Below are 19,821 nucleotides of genomic sequence, written 5' to 3'. Positions count from 1 at the left end.
GTAAAAGACGGGCATATGGTGGTGGATCAGAAGGAAGAAGCTGGAGCCTGCGTGAGCTCAATGGGCGGCCGGGGCTGGGCTCGCTGGGTGTCCCAGTGAAGGGATGCAGGCAGGGAGCTGGGGGAATACACCCACTGCAAGCCCATAATGACAGCATTGTGCTAATTGGGCCTGGAAAACATCAACCCTCTCCTTGCGACTTGTTTGGAGGCTTGAGCTCGGGTCAGGCATCTGAAGTGTTTCTGATCGTGCTGTTCCTTCTGGCTCGGAGGAGGGGGAAGAGCCACTTTTCCTGCCTTGATCCCAATGGCTGGCTGCAGAAACAGTCCTAAGGAGGGAGGGATGCCTGAGGAGCTTCCCAGCATGGGGCCTCTGTGCTAAAGGTGGGGAGACCCACGGGTATACTTGCTGTAATCTGGCTCGCAGGGCACCCGGGCTGCTGCAAGGAACCATCGTGGTGAAAAATGACCTTATTTATTATCCCAAGGAAGGAAAAATGTTTTAAAGGGAATGTTCTCTTCGGGAATGACTGGAGTTAATGGCATATTGGTGTGCAAAGTTACCTGTAAGACATGGAAGAGGTTGGGGGTGCAGAGCGGAGGACCCTCCCTTGCTCTCAAAAGCCAGTGAAGAATTGAAGGTTTTATACCAGCAGCTGAGCAGTGAAAGCTCAGTGGGGTTAGAGTCCTTTGGTCAGAGCAGTCCTATTCCAAAGGGCACCTCCATCACCATGCTGGGATCAATCACCCAGCACGGAGCTGCCTCCTCCATCACCCGAAGGCTCCCAACCCTTAATGGGCAAGCATCACCGCAGGTTGGGCCACCAGCTCCATCCCTGCCCGGCCCAGCCTTCACAGAGGGACTGAGGGTCTCACCTCACCTGCACCCAGGTCTGGGCTTTTGAGGAGCATTTCCCACATCCGGCCTAAAACGTGGGTCTCTGGGACCCCAGATACTGATGCTCGGTGCCCCCATGAGCGTTTGCTCTGTTCCAGAGCTTTGCTATTCTTATTAACCCAAAGCAGTGAGGGCTTATTTCCTGTTGAGTTTAATTACTTCACTGCTGGCTTTCCACTGGCAACGCTTTGTGCAGCTTTGAGGCAGCTTTGATCAAGCTCCTGTACGTCGATTGCCCAGATTCACTTATGAAAAGGACGCAAATCAAATACAAAACAGAACAACATCTCCCCCAAATCCAATAGGCTGCACCATTAACGACACAGCAATTTGCATTCTATTCCCTTGTCATAAAGGAGAAGGGGTTTATTGCAAGCCCTTATAAAGGTACTTCAAAGGCAGCAGGGCCAGGGAGCGGCTGCACGGATTGGAGCGGCGCAGATTGGAGCGGCTCTGGAGAAGTTTGTGGAGGATTTCCTGGCCAGTGAGCCCTGCATTGGTGACTGTGGGGAATAAAACGAGTGTTTCCAGGCAGGTTTAACTTTGGGGGGGGGGGGGGGAAGAAAAAGCCTGGTGCCAGTGTGGTGCTATTGGTTGTGGGGAGCAGCCGAGCACAGTCACTGCAGTGATGGGGGCAGAAGAAGAGGCGATGCATGGGGATGGACAGGGAGCCCAGGACCCCATCTCCGGCTCTGCCCGCTGTGGAGAGCTGGAGGGCTCTGGCAGCACGGAGCAGTGGGTACCACGCTGCGCTCCGGGGCGCATCCCTGCTGCAGCCGGAGCGTCCGGAGCCAACTTCCCGCAGCGCCGGCCATTTTCCAGGCGGGAGCGGATCTGCCGGGCGCTACCTTAAGAGCAGTCCCTGCGTGTCTGTATTTAAGGAAGCGGAGGGGGTGTGCGCTGGCCTCCGGCCCGGGGCTCCGCGCCAGCCCTTGGCCTCGACGCCGGTGCCGGCCGCGCACGCAGGTGTCTGCGCGCTTCTCCTCCACGCCAGCCATCGCCTCGCTGCCGCCTGCAAATGCTCAGCTTCTTCTGGCTGAGGTGAGGGCCGGGGGCATTGGGGACAATGGGGCAGAGTGGGGTCACCCCCGGGGCTGGGCGAGCAGGAGCCGGTGCCTGCTGCTGCTGCTGCTGCAGAGGCTTCCGCGCCCGGCCGTGGCTTGTCCCGGCTTGTGTCGGTGCTGGGGAGGAGGAGGATGTGGGGTGGAAGCTCCTTGTGCTCACCCGGGTGATGCCCTCTCAATGCTGTGCCCCGTTGCGGTCATTGCTGGGGGCTCAATGAGGGGGACGTGGCATCCTCCGTATGCAGGAGGGAGCTGGTGCCATCGTTTCCTACCTATCCAGGTCTGCCTGGGTGTGCTGGGGAGATTGGCTTGAGCAGCCTGTTTTCACTTAAAACTGGGGATAGTTACTCAGGAAGTGTGGGTACAAGGCTGCTGGGAATGGTGGCATGCTGGGGAGGGCAGCGGGATGTGCTGGGGCTGGCTGGGGGAGCATGGGTGGCTGGATGGGGTACGTAGCACGATGCTGTGGTGGTCACCATGGTGGGGACTACTGCACCATCACCATGGTCACCGTGGCTGAGACAAGCACAGCCAAGACCACCGGGGCAGATACCAATGCCCCGTCGTGATCTCTCTTCACTGTGGTGTTCTCCACCATGGTGGCCTTGACCGCAGTGATCTCCACGATGGAGGTCTCCAGCTTGATGGTGATCTCAGTGCTATGGCCCTCTCCTGCCCGGAAAGCTGCGGTCAGCAGGGCAGAGGTGCCGGGGCTGAGCCATGCTGTTGGGCGTGAATGTGTGTGTGGGTTTGGCCCTGGCGGTGTTTGCAGTGTAAGGGGGTGACACGCGGCTTCCCTGGAGGCAGCAGTGTCAGGGACCTTTGTCCCCTGGGGGGACTTTGCCCTCAGGCTGATAAATTAGAACCAGCCCTTCAAGGAGCCTCCCAGGAGCCGCAATAGCGGCTGGGTAAGGCATGGATGGGGCTATGGATGCACAGCCCAGCACCAAGCTGAGCAGTGGAGTGGCACGAGAGGAGGCTGGAGGGGTCTCCCGTGTGCTCACCCTGATGAAGGTTTCCTATGGGTGGTGGATGTAAAACCACCGTAAGGGGAGTTCTTGCATCCCCCCGCTGCCTTTGGCCCTTTGTTTGCACTCTCCTGGCCCAGTGCCTCGCTTCACTCTATGAAGCCCTATGGAAAGAATGACGTGTGGTCCCAAAATACCTCTCACAGGGTGTCCCAGCCTCTCTTCTGGGCTGGCCGCCCTGCTGGGGTCCTGCTGACACCCACTGCAGGGAGCTGCTGTGCTTCCTCACCGTGCCCTGATCCTGTGATTTGGTCCTTCTCATCCCAGCAGGGCCACCATCCCAATGGCACCTCAATGGAGCTGGCACCCTGTACCTCAAGCCAAGCAAGTGCTGTGGGTCTTGTCCTGAGGATCTAGCTCCATCCTGGCAGGCATGGGGTGATGGAGCTGAGCTGTGCTTCCCATCTCTATTGCTGGAGGGGGCATCTCCCCTTGCCCATCCTATCCCTGGGAGCACTGGGGCTTTGCTGCTGCAGGCAGTGGGATTGGTGGGCCATGTCTCTGGGGAAGGAGAGCCCCCACTGCCCCGTCGAGATGGCGGAATTACCCAAAGTAGGTCAGGTTAATTTGTTAAGGCGTGCAGATTTGCTTGTTACCATGGATATTGCTCAATTATACACCAATAATCCCCCAGGAGAAATTCATTGGCGGTGCTTTCCTCCCCTCTTCATACTTTAAATAATCCCAGAGAGGGGTAAGGATGCACCGAGGGGCTGGTGTTGGGGTAAGAAACCAGAGCCAGGAGAGGGAAAACGGGGGTTGGGGATTTGGGATGCAGCTGTGGGAGAGCTCTGGAGGGCAGGCAGGGGCTGCTGGAGGTCTTGGGCTGCACCGCTCTGCCAATAGCTCCCCATAGCCCAGCACCCAGGATCCCCATCCAACCTTCATCCTCATCCCTCCCTCCCATTCACTGCTTTGAGGGGATTAAAGCAAACGCCCCTCTTCCAGCGGGATCAGGGGTTTGATGGAACAACCTCTCTCTGCATCCCAGCCCAGCATCATCTTGGGGCTGCAGGACCCAAGGGGGTTTTGCAGTGGAGGTTCCTCCAAACTTGAGGTCCCCTGGTGATTTCCCAAGAGGCCAGCACCCAATTTGGCAGCAGAGACCATCCCCAGAGCTTGTGGATGCTTTGGTGCTGCAGGGTATAGGAGAGCAGTGGGGTGCTGCAGGGTCTCTCTCCCCTAGTATTTGTGGAGCCATTTGGGGTGTCTCTCCCTTGTAACCCCCCCCATTTGCTCTGTGGGCTCCTTATGCCTTTAGCAGCACTGGAAGCGATTGTGGCAGGAGGGAAGGGAAATATTCTGCTAGAAGGTTGTTTTATTTTCTCTAATGCAAACTTTTTTTTGGGTAGAAGTGGGTCACTCGAGGGGTGACAGAGTAAGAGCATCATCGCCTGGGTACCGCATCCCGTTGCCATGGTGACCTGCGGGCTGCATCAGTCAACAGCTTTAAAAATGTGACAGTTGAGTGAGGCTGAGGATTTTAATGAGGACAGACACTTGCTCGCTTAGTTTTGATAACAGAATACTCTATAAATACCCACCAGCTCCATGCTTCCAGGTCTCTGGAGCGTGTTGGCAACGCGTGGCTGGGGCGCTCCCCTTCCCTGGGCTCCCGGGGTGGGAAGCATGGGCTGGGGCCACCTCAGAAATAGCAGCAGGGATGGATCCAAAGCAGACAGCCCTTTTTTTCCTTCCCCCTAAGCCAACCCATGGGACAAGGTGACACAATCACAGAGCCAGGAGCAGGTTTGGGTTTCCACATGCTCTCTGGTGTTGGTGGCTGTGGGGTGTGATGGGGCCAATGCATCACCGTGACCTTGCGCCTGCAATAAAGCAAACCCAAGGGGCGAACCCGTCTTGCTAAACAGGAGGGTAACTCTTGCAAGGGTGGGTGAGCTGTGAGCAAGCTCCAAGCCTCAACAGCAAGGGTAGAGGAGTCATGGGGCTGGGGAAAGCAAAGCCTGGTGCTGCTCGCATCCATCGGTGCTCTGAGCACCTTCATTTCACACCAGCCACCACATGTGTGGTTGTGGCACCAGCTCCGGGAAGGGCTGACTGTGCAGGAGGTAAATCTGCAGCTTCCACGTTTTTGACCAAAATCAGGCAATATACACACGCAATAGAGGGACTTCTGGGACACACCAAGGGTCGATCAGTGTTGTGTCTGAAATCAAACTCTGAACATAAACCTTTTTGTGCTGCAGCTCCCATGCTGCCCTCCTTGCAGTGTGTCCAGCCAGCGCCCATTCGCAGTGCATGTGGCCAGAGAGCCTATGGGCACCCAAGGGCACATGATGCCCTTGGGGATTCCAGAGCTCCATAGGCAGAGGGGTCAGTGCAGGGGGTGCTGCCAGTGATGGGTCCTTCCCATTTGCTGCCCCTGGTACCACCTGCATGCAGTGTGAGGCCTGCCTCTGCCAAAAATGTGCTCCTGGATGTCTTGTGACCATGGTGTTGTCACCACACCGGCCAGGCAGCTTCAGGACACAGCCCTCTGTCACTTGAAGCAACATGGAAAGTATCGACACAGCAGCAGCGATCGCACACAGCACCGTGTGCTGGGTCTGGTCCAGCACCCCAGAATAGCTGGGACTCTTTCCATTGCAGCTGGTGAGCGCTGGACCTGACCCCTGAGGAATGGCAGGCACCAGCCCTGGGGCTGCTCTTCTCCATTTCGGATCTAGCAGCACCCTTGATGGGTGCTGCTGAGGAGCTGGTGACACAGGGAGGGACATCAGTGTGAGTCAGGGGGACACTGCCCTGCCCACGACAAGGGGTTGGAACTGGATGAGCTTTAAGATGCCTTCCAACCCAACCCAGTCTGTGATCCTATGAGGAGGTGTGACAGCCCACCCCACACACTGCATCGTCCCCACCAGGGGACCACCACCAGCATCCTCCATCCCCATCTCGGCCGGTCCTTCTATAACTGGAGCCACTCTTCTCCTTTCCAGGTGTCTCTTAAAAATGGTCAAGGAGAACATTGTAATCCCTGAAGAGATCTTGAGCTTCTGTTGCAATGGCTTCCAGGTACCCCCTGTGCCGTGCAACTAACCCTGGGGCTCCCTGTTGTGCCAGTGGCTACTAACCAAGGCTGCTCACACTGGCTCTGATTGCATCCGCTCCCCACACATTCCGCATCAGCATTCCCAGCCTCTTGCTGGCTACTGTATGATCAGGGCTCTTCCCGAGGGATGCTGGCTTTTTCCCTACCATTTAGAAATGGCAAGCGCTGGGAAAAGCACCGGGGGGATCTCCGGCCAGGCGGCTGCTCGCTTCGCAGCAGACAGCTTTGGAGCGCTTTGCATTGCTGGCTCATCCCCTAGAGCCTGCCTGCTTCCCGAAATAGCTCCGTGGTGCTCATGGAGGCACCTCGGCAGGGTGGGAAGCAGCCCGGGAGGTTCATAAAGGGGTTCAGGACCCACTGAAGTCAAGCGTCCATCCCACTGTGGGATGGAGGGCTCTTTGACGCAGGCTTGACTTGCTGCGTTCGCCAGCATCGCTGCCAAGCCAAGGTCTGTGCCGTTCCTGGGATGTCGTGTACCAGTAGCTATGGAAACAGAGGTTAGACCCGCTAGAGAAAAATGCTATTCTGAGAGGCGGCGAGCTCAGGGTACTCGGGAAAGCTTCATTTGCAGCATAAACCCATCTTTAAAAGACGCTGGGCAAAGCAAAGGGCAAAGAAGTGGCTGCAGCGGGGCTCTCGCAACAAGTGCTCTAAACAGGAGCCGCGGTGGGAGCTGAAAGAGGAAGGAAGGGCTGTAACGAAGGCCAGGCAGCTCCTCGTGTCTCCTCCATTACTCACGGGGGCAACTGAGTTCACCCCTTGTGTAACACGCCTCGGTTGACATCAAATCAGCTCTTTTCCTTGCCCGCACAGCCGCAATACCAGCCTCTCCCTCCCAACCTGCTTCGGGGCGGCAGCAGCTCTGTGCCCAGCGAGCTGCAACGCCAACAGGGAGCACAGCAAACAACCCCAAACCGCGGCTGCTCCCCCCGACCCTGCTTGTACCAGACAGGGAAACCCTGCTTTTGGTGTTTCCTTTGGCAAAGGGGGGTGATGGTGGAAGGTGCGGACTGCATGCCTGCTCCGGGGTGCAAACCCACCCTTTGCTGCAACAGCCTAAAGGCAAAGCTGTTGGGGGAGCAAAATGCCTTCTCAGGGAGTTGATGGACTTTGGGAAGGGTTTTCAGGGGGAAACAGCAGGGAAATGGGCTGCAAAGCTGCAGGAATCCCTCCTGGGGCTCTTTCTACCGGGGTTTTGTTCCTTTTGGCTTTGGGCATCGTGTCTTTGGTGAGGGCTGGGTGGGTTTTGGTGGTGCCTGGGGCTGTGCATTGCTGGCATTCCAACGGGCTGCGTGGGTCACTGTTCTCCCGATTTCCCTCCCGTTTGGGTAGACCAGAGCTCTCATTCCCCGCAGGGCTCCACCTCTCCGCCGTGTTCCCAGGATCCAGGGGAGCGGGAGGAGGCAGCGGGGGCCATGGCGAGCCCTTCGCATCCCCGCAACCCCACCGAGGTGCAGATGAGCCAACTGGTGCTGCCGTGCCACACCAACCACCGCGGCGAGCTCAGCATCGGCCAGCTGCTCAAGTGGATCGACACGGCCGCCTGCCTCTCCGGTAAGACATCCTCTGCTGCCACCGGAGCCGTCATCCTGCCGGGATGGGATGGAAGAGACCCGGTGCTCATCCGCATCGTGCCCAGTGGTCCAGCGCCGTCCCTGGGAGCTGGGGATCCACGTCATGCCATTTTGCTGAGTAATTAGAGAGGAAACGGGAGCAGGAGGAGAGGGGGAGGAGACGTGAGCTGCAGCACGCACACTTGCTTGGGGACACATCAGCATCGACGCCTGCTCCTTCCCTAACACTGCCCTTTGCCTTGCCTGGTGCGCAGGGCACGGCAGGGGTCAGGCTGGTGACATCCCTGGCATCCCGGCAGCGGATGGAGGGCTCTGATGGACAGAGCTCCTCTGCTCGGTGATGGAAGTGATGGAGCTCACCAGATCAAGTGCCCTACCAAGCACATCGCAGGACACCAAGCACAGGGGGGTTATGGCAGGAAAAGGGGTGAGGTTCCCGGGGCATTTTGGCAGCTTGAGGTTCCTGGAGTCCCAGGAGAAAGCCGGACCAGCAGGGCTCTGTGTGTATGGGGTGATGTTATCGGCTGCCTGTGGATCCCCACGGCGGCTGAAGGCACGGAGGGAAGGCAAACAGCAGGACAAGGTGCCTCGTAGTTACAACACACCCTCCAAACCCTAAAATCATCTGCAAGCCCACACTGTAGAAGCCCCAAACCCTCCTCTTGCCCCCTGCAGACGTAGCAGGAGCAGGGAAAGGGCCATCAGGCAGGGTTTCATTGATGTCACCAGCCCTGAGGCAGCGGTGAGGGGCAGAGGACCCTCTCTGCGTGTTGCTGCGCGTTGCTGATGCAGTTTGCTTTTCCTTTCCAGCCGAGAGACACGCTGGCTGCCCGTGCGTCACAGCTTCCATGGATGACATCTATTTTGAGCATACCATTAGGTAAATACTAATGCATGTGCGGGGAAAGTGGAGCTTTTCACCCCATCTGCTGGGTGCAATGTGAAACAGAGAGGGGCAGGGAGCAGCCTGCTTGGGAGGGGAGGAGATGCTCAGAGGGCAGGCAGGGATTGAGGCTCCGGCTCCGCCGCAGGGCTCTGGACTGACTGTCTGCTCTGATTTATCTGCTGTCTGGTCGCCTGGGGAGCTCCTACTGGGTTGGCTTCCCGGTATTCCCCCCCCCATCCCAGCTCCTCCCTGGCTTTGTTCAACACACAGCTCTGGAAAACTTGTCTCTGGCACGTCGTGCCTCTGCAGCAGCCGTGTGGGTGGCTGCGTGCTGGGCAATGGGACCTCCCTGCATGTTGCTTGGTGAGATGAGCTTTGCCTGGCCACAATCCCCTCCCAAGCTTGCCCTGGCAGCCCCTGGGTGCTGCCCCTGCGGAGGTGCCCACCCCGGTGCCTGCTGCTGTGTTGCAGGGGACGGTTCTCCTGCCGTGAGGGTGTTGCAGTACAGAGGGGATGTGAACCCTGCCAGGGATCTGCCCTCATCCACTGCAGGGTCCCAGCACTGAGACCATTCCCATCAGGTGTAGATCTTACATGCCCAAGGTTTACTCCTCCCGGATGCTGCCACCCACCTTTACACATCTCTCAGAGCCCCTGTTTCCCACTGTGCAGGGGGATGCCCGTGGGCTCACCCCCTGGGTACCACCTCAGGGCACTCTCTGGGTGTTCTGTGCAGGGTTTTAGTGCACTGATGGCCATGAGCAAGCCACGCAGTGTAGGGTTTGATGGCCTTAAACGGGGGAGATTCAGGTTAGATCTTAGGCAGAAGCTCTTCCCTATGAGGGTGCTGAGGTGCTGGCACAGTGGAGCTGTGGCTGCCCCATCCCTGGCAGTGTTCAAGGCCAGGCTGGATGGGGCTTGGAGCAAGCTGCTCTAGTGTGAGGTGTCCCTGCCCATGGCAGGGGGTTGGAACTGGATGAGCTTAAGGTCCTTTCCAACCCAAACCACGATTCCATGATTCTATAGGGTCCATGCTGCCCTATAGCTCCCCACCGTGCACATCTGCCCACTGGGTCAGAGGCCAGTGCGGGCACGCAGGGCTGGTACAGGGGTCCCAGGCTGTCAGCTGGTTTGTTTGGTGCCAGCAATTCCAGCTCTTGGGTTTCACTCTCATCCCCAGGAAACACTAAACTCCCACTTTCGCCATCTCACATCGTGGTGCTGGATGAGCTGCCCATCACCCCGTGGCCCTGCTGCATACCAAAGCCAGGGCGTGGGGACATTGTGCACCTCCTGTCACACTGATGGAGGTGGCACCACTGGGGTCAATGTCCTGTGCCAAGCGCCTGGGGCAGCTTTGCTTGGGAAGAAGGTTTTGGGATTGGGAGGACAGACCCAATCCCTGCTTCAGGGCATTAAATCAACCCCTGGAAGGCATTTGTCCCTCCTCGGGGGTGAGTCGGGCACTGCTCCAAGGGGTCAGGAATTTGTGCTGCTCCTGGCTCAGATCCCACTCCCTGGGGTCCAGCTCAATGCGCCAAGGGGCCTGGATGTCTCACAGAGCTCTTTGAAGGCAGAGCAGCTCTGGGCAGCGTTTGCTGTCAGCTCTCCTCCTGCTCTGCTGTTTGTGCTTTCTGCCACCCTCGCACTGCGAGGGACAGGCAGGGAGGAGCTGCAGGTGCCTGGGGGCTCACTGGACACCCCAAGACATCACTGACACGAAAACTCACTGATGCTCCTCATCCTTCCTCCCCTGTGCATGGAAGTGCAGCCTCCCAGGAGGATTTCACGTACCCCCGAGCTGAGGTTTGCGTGGCTGTTGTGGCACTGGCTTGAGAAGGAGAGAGAAGATGAAGCGTTTGGGGGCTGCGCTATGTACACGTGGGGCTGCCCTGCATGCGCATGGCTGCAAACCCATCTGGAGCATCCCTGCGACCGCTTCCATCGCCTCTAACCCTCTCCCCTCCTCTTGCTCTCTCTTTTCGCACCAGCCAGCCGTATCTAAACGCTCCCGGGCGGCGGGACGGGAGGAGCGGTGTCGGGTACGGACCTGGGCAGCCCTAGAGCCTAACGCGGCGCTGCGTGAGTCGGGAGCAGTAACCCCACTGACACGCAGGGCCCGGGAGGTGGACAGCGGCTGCTCGTGTAACCTCACTAATGTCTTGGTGTGCCACAGTGCCGCGGACGGGCACGGGGTCCGTGCCAGGGGCTGGTTAAAGGCATCAGCCCAGCCTTGTGCCACCCCTGCTCCAGCCAGAGCCAGTGTCGAGTAGCTGAGATGGTGATGGCTGTCTCAAGGCAGACATCATGCATGGGGACAAGGGGGATGTTACGGTGCTGAGGCACACGCTGGCTCTTCCTCACCTCTGGTTTTGAGTCCTCTGCACTTCAAACTCGCAGTAGCAGTTATAGGGTTTCTTTTTCCACCGAGTTTTCCGGCATTGGTCTCTCTTAGGATAGAAGGAATATTCCTGATTTGACAAAGACTGCTCGCTGTCAGTGTCGCCACTGAGCTGCATTTGCTCGTTTGGTCGGTACCAGTGCGGAGCAGGTCAGGCTGCGGAGCTGAAGCGGTCTGTGTGTTTACTCTGAAGCCTACTGAAGGCACAGAGCAGAGCTCCTGGACCCTGCGAGCAGCAGTTTGCTGCCAGCAGATGTTTCATGTAAGAGATGGTGCAAAATGCCCCTGCCTGGATCCTGCCTCTTGCCAGCTCCCACTTGCCTGCTGCTGGAAGGCCCTGGAGAGGAGAAGGGATGGGAGCAGTCAAGCTTTGGGGCTGCTGCTGCCACCACCTGAGGGCCCATGGGGAGACCCTATAGGTGCCCCTATTGAGCAGAACAGCACATGTGAGGCTGGAGGAGCCATTTACCCTGGCAGGAGCACATGGTGGGGGCACCAAGCAAGCCTTGGGCACCTCTGCACCCCTCTGGTGTCCCAGCAGCACCCCAGACCTGGGACCCATTTGCACGTAGGGTGACACCTCACTGCTGCGCTGGACCCTTATGGGCTCCCACATCTTAGAGGTGGCTGTCCCCATGTCGCGCTGGCCATCCCGGCGTGTCCCCACCATCCAAGCAGCCTGTACCACAGCACTGTTAACACGGTGGCACCTCGGTGAGGAGCTGCTCGGCGCTGGCTTGTGTGCTGGAGGACCATGGGTTTCGTCCCACAATAACCCCCATGTTCTCTCTCCTCTTTCTGTTTTCCAGCGTCGGGCAAGTTGTCAACATCAAAGCCAAAGTGAACCGAGCCTTTAACTCCAGCATGGAGGTTGGTGTGCGCCCCAGCCTCCCCTCCATCCCAGCCCCTATCCCCCCCCTTGCTGTGTGCCTGTTCCCAGCTCCGATCCCCTGGATCTGGTGTGGGATCTTGTTGGATGTGGGTCCCGGGGGAGCAGAGCCAGCTCTCAGGGATGCTGTACCCTCTCCCAGGTGGGCATCCAGGTGAGCTACGAGGACCTGTGCAGCGGGAAGCACTACAGCATCTGCAAGGCGTACGCCACCTTCGTGGCACACAGCTCCTCCGGCAGCAAGGTGAGGGGCGGATGGTGGCTGGGGGGGGCTCGAATGGTTCCTGCATGGAGGAAATGGCCCCTGTGGGAAGAGCTGAGCGTTCAGCTTCCCAGCATGGCACGGGTGGTTCATGGCTATCCCTTATCCCATGCTTGCAGGCACCTCCCTGGGGATCCCTCTGTGTCTATAGGAGCCCTTTCCCCTTCCATAAGCAGCTATAACATAACCCGGGAGGAGCGCAGCTCTGACACACATACAGTGGGATGTATAGCATGCGAAGGAGCCCTGCCTTCTCCCACAATGGGACTCCATCCTGCCCATGTCCCCTCTGCAGGTGACGCTGAAGCCGCTGATCCCACAGACAGAGGAGGAGAAGATAGAGCACAGCATCGCTGCCGAGCGCCGCCGCATGCGCCTGGTCCACAAGGACACCCTCAAGGACCTCCTCACCCGCAGCCCGCATGAAACCGGTACCGTGTCCTGCAGCCCAGGCTTCCATGCCCAAAATAGCCCCAGTGCTGCCGCTTCCTCAGCAGGATGCTGCTGGGAAGGATGGTGAGAGGTTTGGGAATGCCCCGGCTATGGAGGGGTAGGGATCCTCCTAGGGATCCTCCCGAACCCCCAAGCAGGAGGTGCGGGATGTTGATGCAGTGGGGAGAGGAGGGAAGGGTCCCACTGCCGGGCCATCATGCCGAGCCCCATTCTCCCCCCATGGCAGAGCTGGAGACACGGGATGGCAGCGTGGCGGTGCCGGCGGAGAAGACACGGGTGGAGAGCGTGGAGCTGGTGCTGCCTCCACACGCCAACCATCAGGGCAACACCTTTGGAGGGCAGATCATGGCCTGGATGGAGAACGTGGCCACCATCGCAGCCAGGTGATCCGACAGGGGTTTGGGATGGAGGGGCGGTGTGCCTGAAGGGGACACACAGCCAAAGGGATGGTGCCAGCACATCACCCTTGGGGGATTCTGTACAGGGAATTCCATGGGTTCATGATGCTGGAGGACCCCAGGGGAGGATTCACACTCACCAGCGCCTCCTTATTGCCCCTTCTCCTGGCTGGCTTTGGTGCTTGAAATCAAAGGGTGACATTTTTGGCGTCTCCTTGTCTCTGTCTGGGTTGGGAGGGTTGCACAGGGCTGCTGGAGCATGGCTCCATGCGTGGTGGGTAACACTTGTCCCCCCGCAGCCGTCTGTGCCATGCGCACCCCACGCTGCGGGCCATCGAGATGTTCCACTTCCGGGGACCGTCGCAAGTCGGGGACCGCCTGGTGCTCAAAGCCATCGTCAACAACGCCTTCAAAAACAGGTCGGTGCTGGTGATGGAGGGCTCCCATCCCTCCCTCCTGGTGCCTTCCACACCCTCACCCCTTCTCTCTGCCCCCCTAGCATGGAGGTGGGGGTCTGCGCCGAGGCGTACGGCCAGGAGATGTCCGTCAGCCGCAGGCACATCAACAGCGCCTTCATGACCTTCGTGGTGCTGGACCAGGAGGGGCGGCCCCGCACCCTGCCCATGCTGGCACCCGAGCAGGGGGTAAGGATGGGCAGGGCTGGCTTCTCCCCACCACAGGGGCAGGGGACCCCCAGTTAGCCCCGAGATTCACAGCGAAACAAGCACGGTTTTATGGTGATGGGAAGGAAACTGCTTGAGAGCAAGTGGATTAACAGGTTGCTTGGCATAACTAATAGTAAAATGAACCTCTTGCCCGTGCGGAGATGGAGATGTATTCGCCATGCAGGGCTGAGCAGAATACTGCCTGCAAGTCCCAGCTCTTTTCTATCATTCAGGGGAAAGAATGCAAACCTCTCGGGTTGCTTTTACCTCCCCAAAAGCATCCTAATCAATAATCGCCATTTGGATCAGTGCTGAAGAAAACCTGTCACACGAGCACAACAGCGAAGCAAACGCCTGCGTGTCTCAGGGTGCATCACAGCATGAGCAAGCGATGCCATTGCCTTCCCTTTGGCTGCTCCGTGCCCACCTACCTGGTGGTTTTGATGCCTTAAAACTCAGGCTCTTCTCCCCCCCCTGCAGGAGAGCATCTCACAGCCAGGAGAGCCCACTTGCTTTAGAACACTGCCCAGCGCTTTCTTTGGAATAAGCTGCTTTTAGGGTGGTTTTATTTCCCCAGGAGGGGCCATTTGTATGTGCCAGGGGATGTGATCGGGGTTTCAGTGGCTGTTTGCAGCTCTGCAGCCACAGCAAGGGGTTTTTCCTAATGTGCCAGTGCCTGTTGCTTAATCACAGCCCAGTAGCAATGCTGCAATAGCTCATGGTTCATCACTAACCATCGCTGCCAGTAACCCAGGGAGCTTCACCTTCCAGCCCTTCCCTGCGGAATGTTTTGCCCACTCCCAAAAAGATGTGTTTTAGGGTTTTCCCCTCCTTTTCCCATTAACCTAATGGTCTTTTCCTATTTATCAGGATGGAGAGAGGAGGTACAGAGAAGCCAGTGCTAGGAAAAAGATTCGGCTGGACCGGTGAGCAGAAGCAAATGGGATGCGAGGATGGAGGAGGATGGGCTCACCAATGGGGTTCAGGAACAGTCTATGGGTGGTTTGTGTCCCATCGTAAGGAAAACTCTTCCTTTCGTGCAGAAAATATGTTGTGTCCTGCAAACAGACCGAAGTGCCGCTATCTGTGCCCTGGGACCAAAGCAACAAGGTAAGTGATGCCCTGCAGAGTCACTGCCCCCTGCTCCCCCTTTCCCTGCTCCCCCTCTCCTGCCCCTGACGTGCTGCCCCTGCTCCAGGTTTATCTGAGCTACAACAACGTCTCTGCACTGAAGATGCTCGTGGCCAAAGCGAACTGGGCACTGGCCAGAGAAAAGGAAAAGGTACCAAACCCTGCCCCTTCCGCCCGAGCTGCTTCTCACCCCCAAATCACGGTCAACCCGGGGGCTTGGTGGTGGTGGATGTGTCCCAGCCCATGCTCTGTGTGCTCCCCAAGGTGCAGATGTACACGCTGGAGGAGGACAAGTTCCTCTCCTTCCGCATCGAGATGTCCGTCCGCATCGCTGCTTCCCAAGCCTTCTCCCTGCTCTCCGACCTGCGGCGCCGGCATGAGTGGGACAGCCACTACCTGTGAGTGCTGCCAGGTTTTCCATGCCCTTTCCAACAACTGTATCCATGGATTTAAGGTTTGTTGATGAATGTCCCTTTGGGCTTTCCTGGGAGCGTGTGCTGGAGCACCTCCCGTATGAAGACAGGCTGAGGAAGTTGGGGCTGTTCAGCCTGGAGAAGAGAAGGCTGCGTGGGGACCTCATAGCAGCCTTTCAGTATCTGAAGGGGGCCTGTAGGGATGCTGGGGAGGGACTCTTCGTCAGGGACTGTAGTGACAGGACAAGGGGTAACGGGTTAAAACTTAAACAGGGGAAGTTTAGATTGGATATAAGGAGGAAATTCTTTCCTGTGAGGGTGGTGAGGCACTGGAATGGGTTGCCCAGGGAGGTTGTGAATGCTCCATCCCTGGCAGTGGTCAAGGCCAGGTTGGATGAAGCCTTGTGTGGGATGGTTTAGTGTGAGGTGTCCCTGCCCATGGCAGGGGGGTTGGAACTGGGTGATCTTAAGGTCCTTTCCAACCCAAGCCATTCCATGATTCTGTGTGTGTTGCCCCGGAGCCGTGATGTCCTTTCACTGTGTCCCCATCCCAGCTCCAGCTGGGCTGACGGCTGCACTTTGTTGCAGGAAACACCTACTTTGGGTGTGATGATGAGCTGTCAGTGGGTGAGACCGCGGGGGTTTCTCTGGTTTTCCACTGTCTGACTGGTCCCTCTTGCCTCACAGGAGCGCTGAGCTGGTCCAGCAAGTAGACGACGACGACATGATCTACCACGTGGTGAGCCAGACCCTCAGCTCCGAGAACAAGCTGCAGGACTTTGTCATCCTGGCATCCCGACGGAAACCCTGCGGCAAGGGGTAACTGCGCCCAACCCTGATCCCTGCCGCCCTCCGGCTGGGATGCACCGGCTCACCGGGCCCTTCCCTCCCCAGGGACCCCTACGTGGTGGCCTTTCGGTCGGTGACGCTGCCCACCCACCCCGCCACTGCCAGCTTCACGCGGGGGGAGACGATCTGCTCGGGGTTCTGCATATGGCCGGAGTCCGAGGAGATGAGCAAGGTGCGATGCTGCTGCCTGCACCCCGGTGGGGATGCTCCCTGCCCTGCGTGTACCCCTGTAACTCTCTGCTGTGCCTTACAGGTGGCTTACTACAACCAGGCGACGCCGGGGTACCTCAACTACGTGACCACCAACGTGGCGGGGCTCTCCTCCGCCTTCTGTGCCACGTTTGAAGCCTGCGAGAAGTTCCTGCTGAAGAACAAGGAGGATGACCTGATCGTGCGGCTGCAGAGCCTCTAGAGCCATGGATGGATGGACGGACGGACAGACAGACAGATGAGGGGGCACCTCCATGGTGCATGGGGATGCGGGATGGTGGTGCCTGGACCCTGCCTCCCTAGGCGAGGTCCCAGGTTACGGGGTGGAGGAGCATCACTGCACCGCCTCGTCCATCGCACTGACCTGTCATCTCTTTTCTCTCTCCTTCTTTTTTGTACGTAGATGTTTTATAAGCTGATGTACAGGACTTGGTTTTCTAGTTCACTCAACGCTACTTGAATCTTTACATGATCCAAAGTCTTCCTAAAACAGGGTTTTTCTGACTAATTCTTTATGGGAGGAAACTGGTTCCCTTTGAGGTAGGGAGAGGCAGCAGTGATACCCCTCCCTGGTGCAGGAGCATCCCACTCCTCCCGCACTGCTTTGCATCCCAGGCAGGAATGGGAGCCGCTGTTCCCAGCGGGATGAAATCCTACCCTAGGTAGGGCTGTGGAAGGAGTGGCAATGAAAGTGCATTGAAAGGTAAAGCATCAGTGTGTGTGCTGTGGGTGAGTGCCTGCTCCAGGGGTTCACTGTGAACATGGGATGGGGCTCCTGCACCCACAGCGTACCCAAGGGAGGTGTCATCTCCCTGGGTGAGGAAGAGGATGGGGCTGCCCAGGGTTGCCTGCCCCAAGAGCTGCTGCCCAGGACTCAGGACATCATTTGAAGCAGGAACAGGGGATTCACCCAGTGCTCCACGCAGATGGGTTTTGGGGGCTGCCCAGAGGCATTGCAACCATAGCAGGGGCAGCGAAGGCTGGTGAAGACCTTCAGGCTGCTCCTCATCCTCATCCCCATGCACTGGTTGCACCAGCACCTTGAGATGCAAACCCCAAACTGCTGCAGGGGCACAGGGAAGGCAAAAGGAAGAGAAAACCAAACCTTGTTTCCCTGGGGCTGAGCAAGGCTGCCGAGGACATGGGGAGTACGTGCAGGAGGATGCTGAAACCCAGAGCCTTTAAGGCTTCAACACCCATCCCTAATGGCCTCAAGCACCAATGACCTGAGTGCCTTTAGGGGTGTTTCTTCCCCAGCTGCTTTGAGGGCAGCACAGAAGTCCGCAGTGGTAGAGGGTGGGTTAAGACCGTTGCAAGGATCTGGCTGGCTGCCTGCTTCTCCTTGAGATGCTCGGGGAAAGCCACTGCAGTGCAGGGGTGATGGTGGGAGTGCTGCTCACCACTCGCAGCCCGCGGCAAGTCTGCCCTCAGCTCTAGACTGCTGAGAGCCCCCTGAGGCTTCCCTGGCTCACACAGGCAGAGGGGTTCTGGGGGCACTGAGGTTTCTCCAAGGCTGCCCGCTGGGAGGGAGGGAGCCCTGGAAGCCCTCGGGCATGCAGAGCATTGGGCACAGCAGCTTTAATGTGGCCCCGAGGCAGCAGCTGTGCCCAGTGGCCTCATTTGGCCAAACTTAAACCTGGGTTAAAACTTAAACAGGGGAGGCTTAGGATACAAGGCAGGAGTTCTTCCCTGTGAGGGTGCTGAGGCGCTGGCACAGGGTGCCCAGAGAAGCTGTGGCTGCCCCATCCCTGGCAGTGCTCAAGGCCAGGTTGGACACAGGGGCTTGGAGCAAGCTGCTCCAGTGGAAGGGGCCCCTGCCTGTGGCAGGGGTTGGAACTGGATGATCTTAAGGTCCCTTCCAACCCAAACCAGTCTGGCATTCTATGATCTTTACTGGCAGAGCCCTGTGTGCTGACCCCCAGCAAGGTTTTTTTGCAGAGCTTAACCATGAGCAAGTGATGGTGATGCCATGCTTGGGGTAAGATGAGGCCATGGGGTACCAGAACTGAGCACAAGGTCTTTTCCAGGCACCCCCCGTTTTTCTTTCCCTCTCTGCAACACCCAGTCCCTATGAAGGTGCTTTGCCACCCCAATTCCCCACTGGGTTTATAAGCAGAAGGAGCTTCCAGCCCCTCTCCACTGGCCATAAACTCATCTCTGCTGTATCTCCCATCATAAACATCTCAGTGCAAGGCCTGCTGTGGCACTGCCCTGATCCCCCCCACCCCTTCCCCGCTGTGCTATCGCCACAAGATAAAAGTTGTCTCAAGCTGATCACGGTACAAAACATCCAGTTTTTATAGAGCGCTCTTATCTCCCGAACTCGGAGCAATGCTGCCTTTTTATCACCGGGATGCGAGCCATCCTTCCTGCTTATCGTTAGGAATGGCTGCTGCTTGATTAAGTGGAGGGAATGATGTATTCCCGTGACCATTAAACTTTAACTGACCTCTCCTTAAGTACTGTGCTTTCAATATGGGCAGCCCTCACCTCGGCCTGGCTGGGTACCGGGGGGCACAGGGCGATGGGGCAGCAGTGGTGTGAAGGAGGACCGCTGGCACAGGGGAGGGTGCTCAGCAGGGTTGGGAGCATCCCAGCTCCCAGGGGAGGAGGGATGTGCTGATGGGAGCACTGGAGCCTGTTGGGAGCAGCCTGCCTTTACCAGCCTTCCCAGAGCCCCCTGGCTCCCAGAACCACATGGCTCTAGGGCCAGTTGAGCAATCCGTGGCTGTTTCTGTTTCCCTTGGAAAGACAAATCCTTGCAGGGTGTTATCCCTGCTCTGAACAACCCTCCTGGCTGTGGCTTTGCACCTTTTGCACCACCCAGCTGCCTTGTGCTCTTGGCTGCTAACTGCTGCAGGGGGGCAAACGGTTTGGAGAGGCAGATCTGGGACCCTGGGAGCATCAGGACTCTATGCTGGCTGCCCACAGCACCCATCGCTGCCTTCCTGCACAGGCTGATCCAGGGAACAAAGGACCATGGCTGTTTTCCCAAGGCCCCTACCATTGTGCCATGGACAGGAGGATGGATGGGGCAGGGCAGCCAGGTTGGATGGGGCTCAGAGCACCCTGCTCTAGTGGAAGGTATCCCTGCCCGTGGCAGGGGTTGGAGCTGGATGGGCTTTAAGGTCCCCTTCAATCCAAACCAGTCTGGGATTCTATGATTCTATGGGTCAGGGAAGCATCCCGGCAAAGAAGCTGTCAGCAAAGAAAAAGCTGTGAAGACAGCAGAGGATTTACAGGTCAGCGCTGCAGGTGGGATCCAAGCACCTCTTGCAGTATGTGATGCTACCAGAGATGGTTTCAAGGACCTGATTTTATAGGTCCCTAAATAAACACATGAAATTGATATAGGAAATCACAGTGTGTATGTATCTGTTTTGCAGGGGGAGTGGGATGTAATTAGATGGCTGCATCTCTCTCCAGGCTATTCCCGCTGTAACTCATGCCCTGAGGCGGCTGGCCAAGGGGAGGAGGAGGGATGAAGCAGGCAGCACAACTGATGGGCTGCTCCCAGGGCTTTGGTTTAATTAATGTCCAAGGAGCTCCTTCAAAGCCTCCTTCCACCTGCTGCTGCCCCTGCTCTCATGCTTGTGCCTTCAGGGGTCTGGGGCAGTGAGGGGAGCCTCGG

General features: G+C 57.9%; 1 protein-coding gene across 3 annotated transcripts; it reads left to right on the top strand.

The window, feature by feature from the left end:
- The first annotated feature begins 1,792 nt into the window (after positions 1 to 1,792).
- ACOT11 (acyl-CoA thioesterase 11) lies at positions 1,793 to 18,649 on the top strand. 3 transcript variants are annotated; one of them, XM_065673275.1, is made up of 18 exons: positions 1,831 to 1,938; positions 5,947 to 6,022; positions 7,415 to 7,613; positions 8,444 to 8,513; positions 10,511 to 10,561; positions 11,730 to 11,790; positions 11,952 to 12,053; positions 12,367 to 12,502; positions 12,751 to 12,907; positions 13,222 to 13,341; positions 13,422 to 13,566; positions 14,458 to 14,513; positions 14,631 to 14,697; positions 14,786 to 14,869; positions 14,983 to 15,116; positions 15,819 to 15,950; positions 16,026 to 16,152; positions 16,234 to 18,649. In XM_065673275.1, exons 1-18 carry the CDS (start codon positions 1,916 to 1,918, stop codon positions 16,390 to 16,392), a joined length of 1,899 nt encoding a protein of 632 aa, XP_065529347.1. In that variant the 5' UTR covers positions 1,831 to 1,915; the 3' UTR covers positions 16,393 to 18,649. The 3 variants fall into 3 exon arrangements, with proteins under 3 accessions (XP_065529345.1, XP_065529347.1, XP_065529346.1); XM_065673273.1 differs by lacking the exon at positions 10,511 to 10,561 and having other exon boundaries at positions 1,793 to 1,938; XM_065673274.1 differs by lacking the exons at positions 1,831 to 1,938; positions 5,947 to 6,022 and adding an exon at positions 6,882 to 7,062.
- Positions 18,650 to 19,821: the final 1,172 nt, after the last annotated feature.

The sequence above is a fragment of the Lathamus discolor genome, chromosome 3, assembly GCF_037157495.1.
Source record: "Lathamus discolor isolate bLatDis1 chromosome 3, bLatDis1.hap1, whole genome shotgun sequence".
NCBI lineage: Eukaryota > Metazoa > Chordata > Aves > Psittaciformes > Psittacidae > Lathamus > Lathamus discolor.
This window is presented reverse-complemented; position numbering and strand designations above follow the sequence as displayed.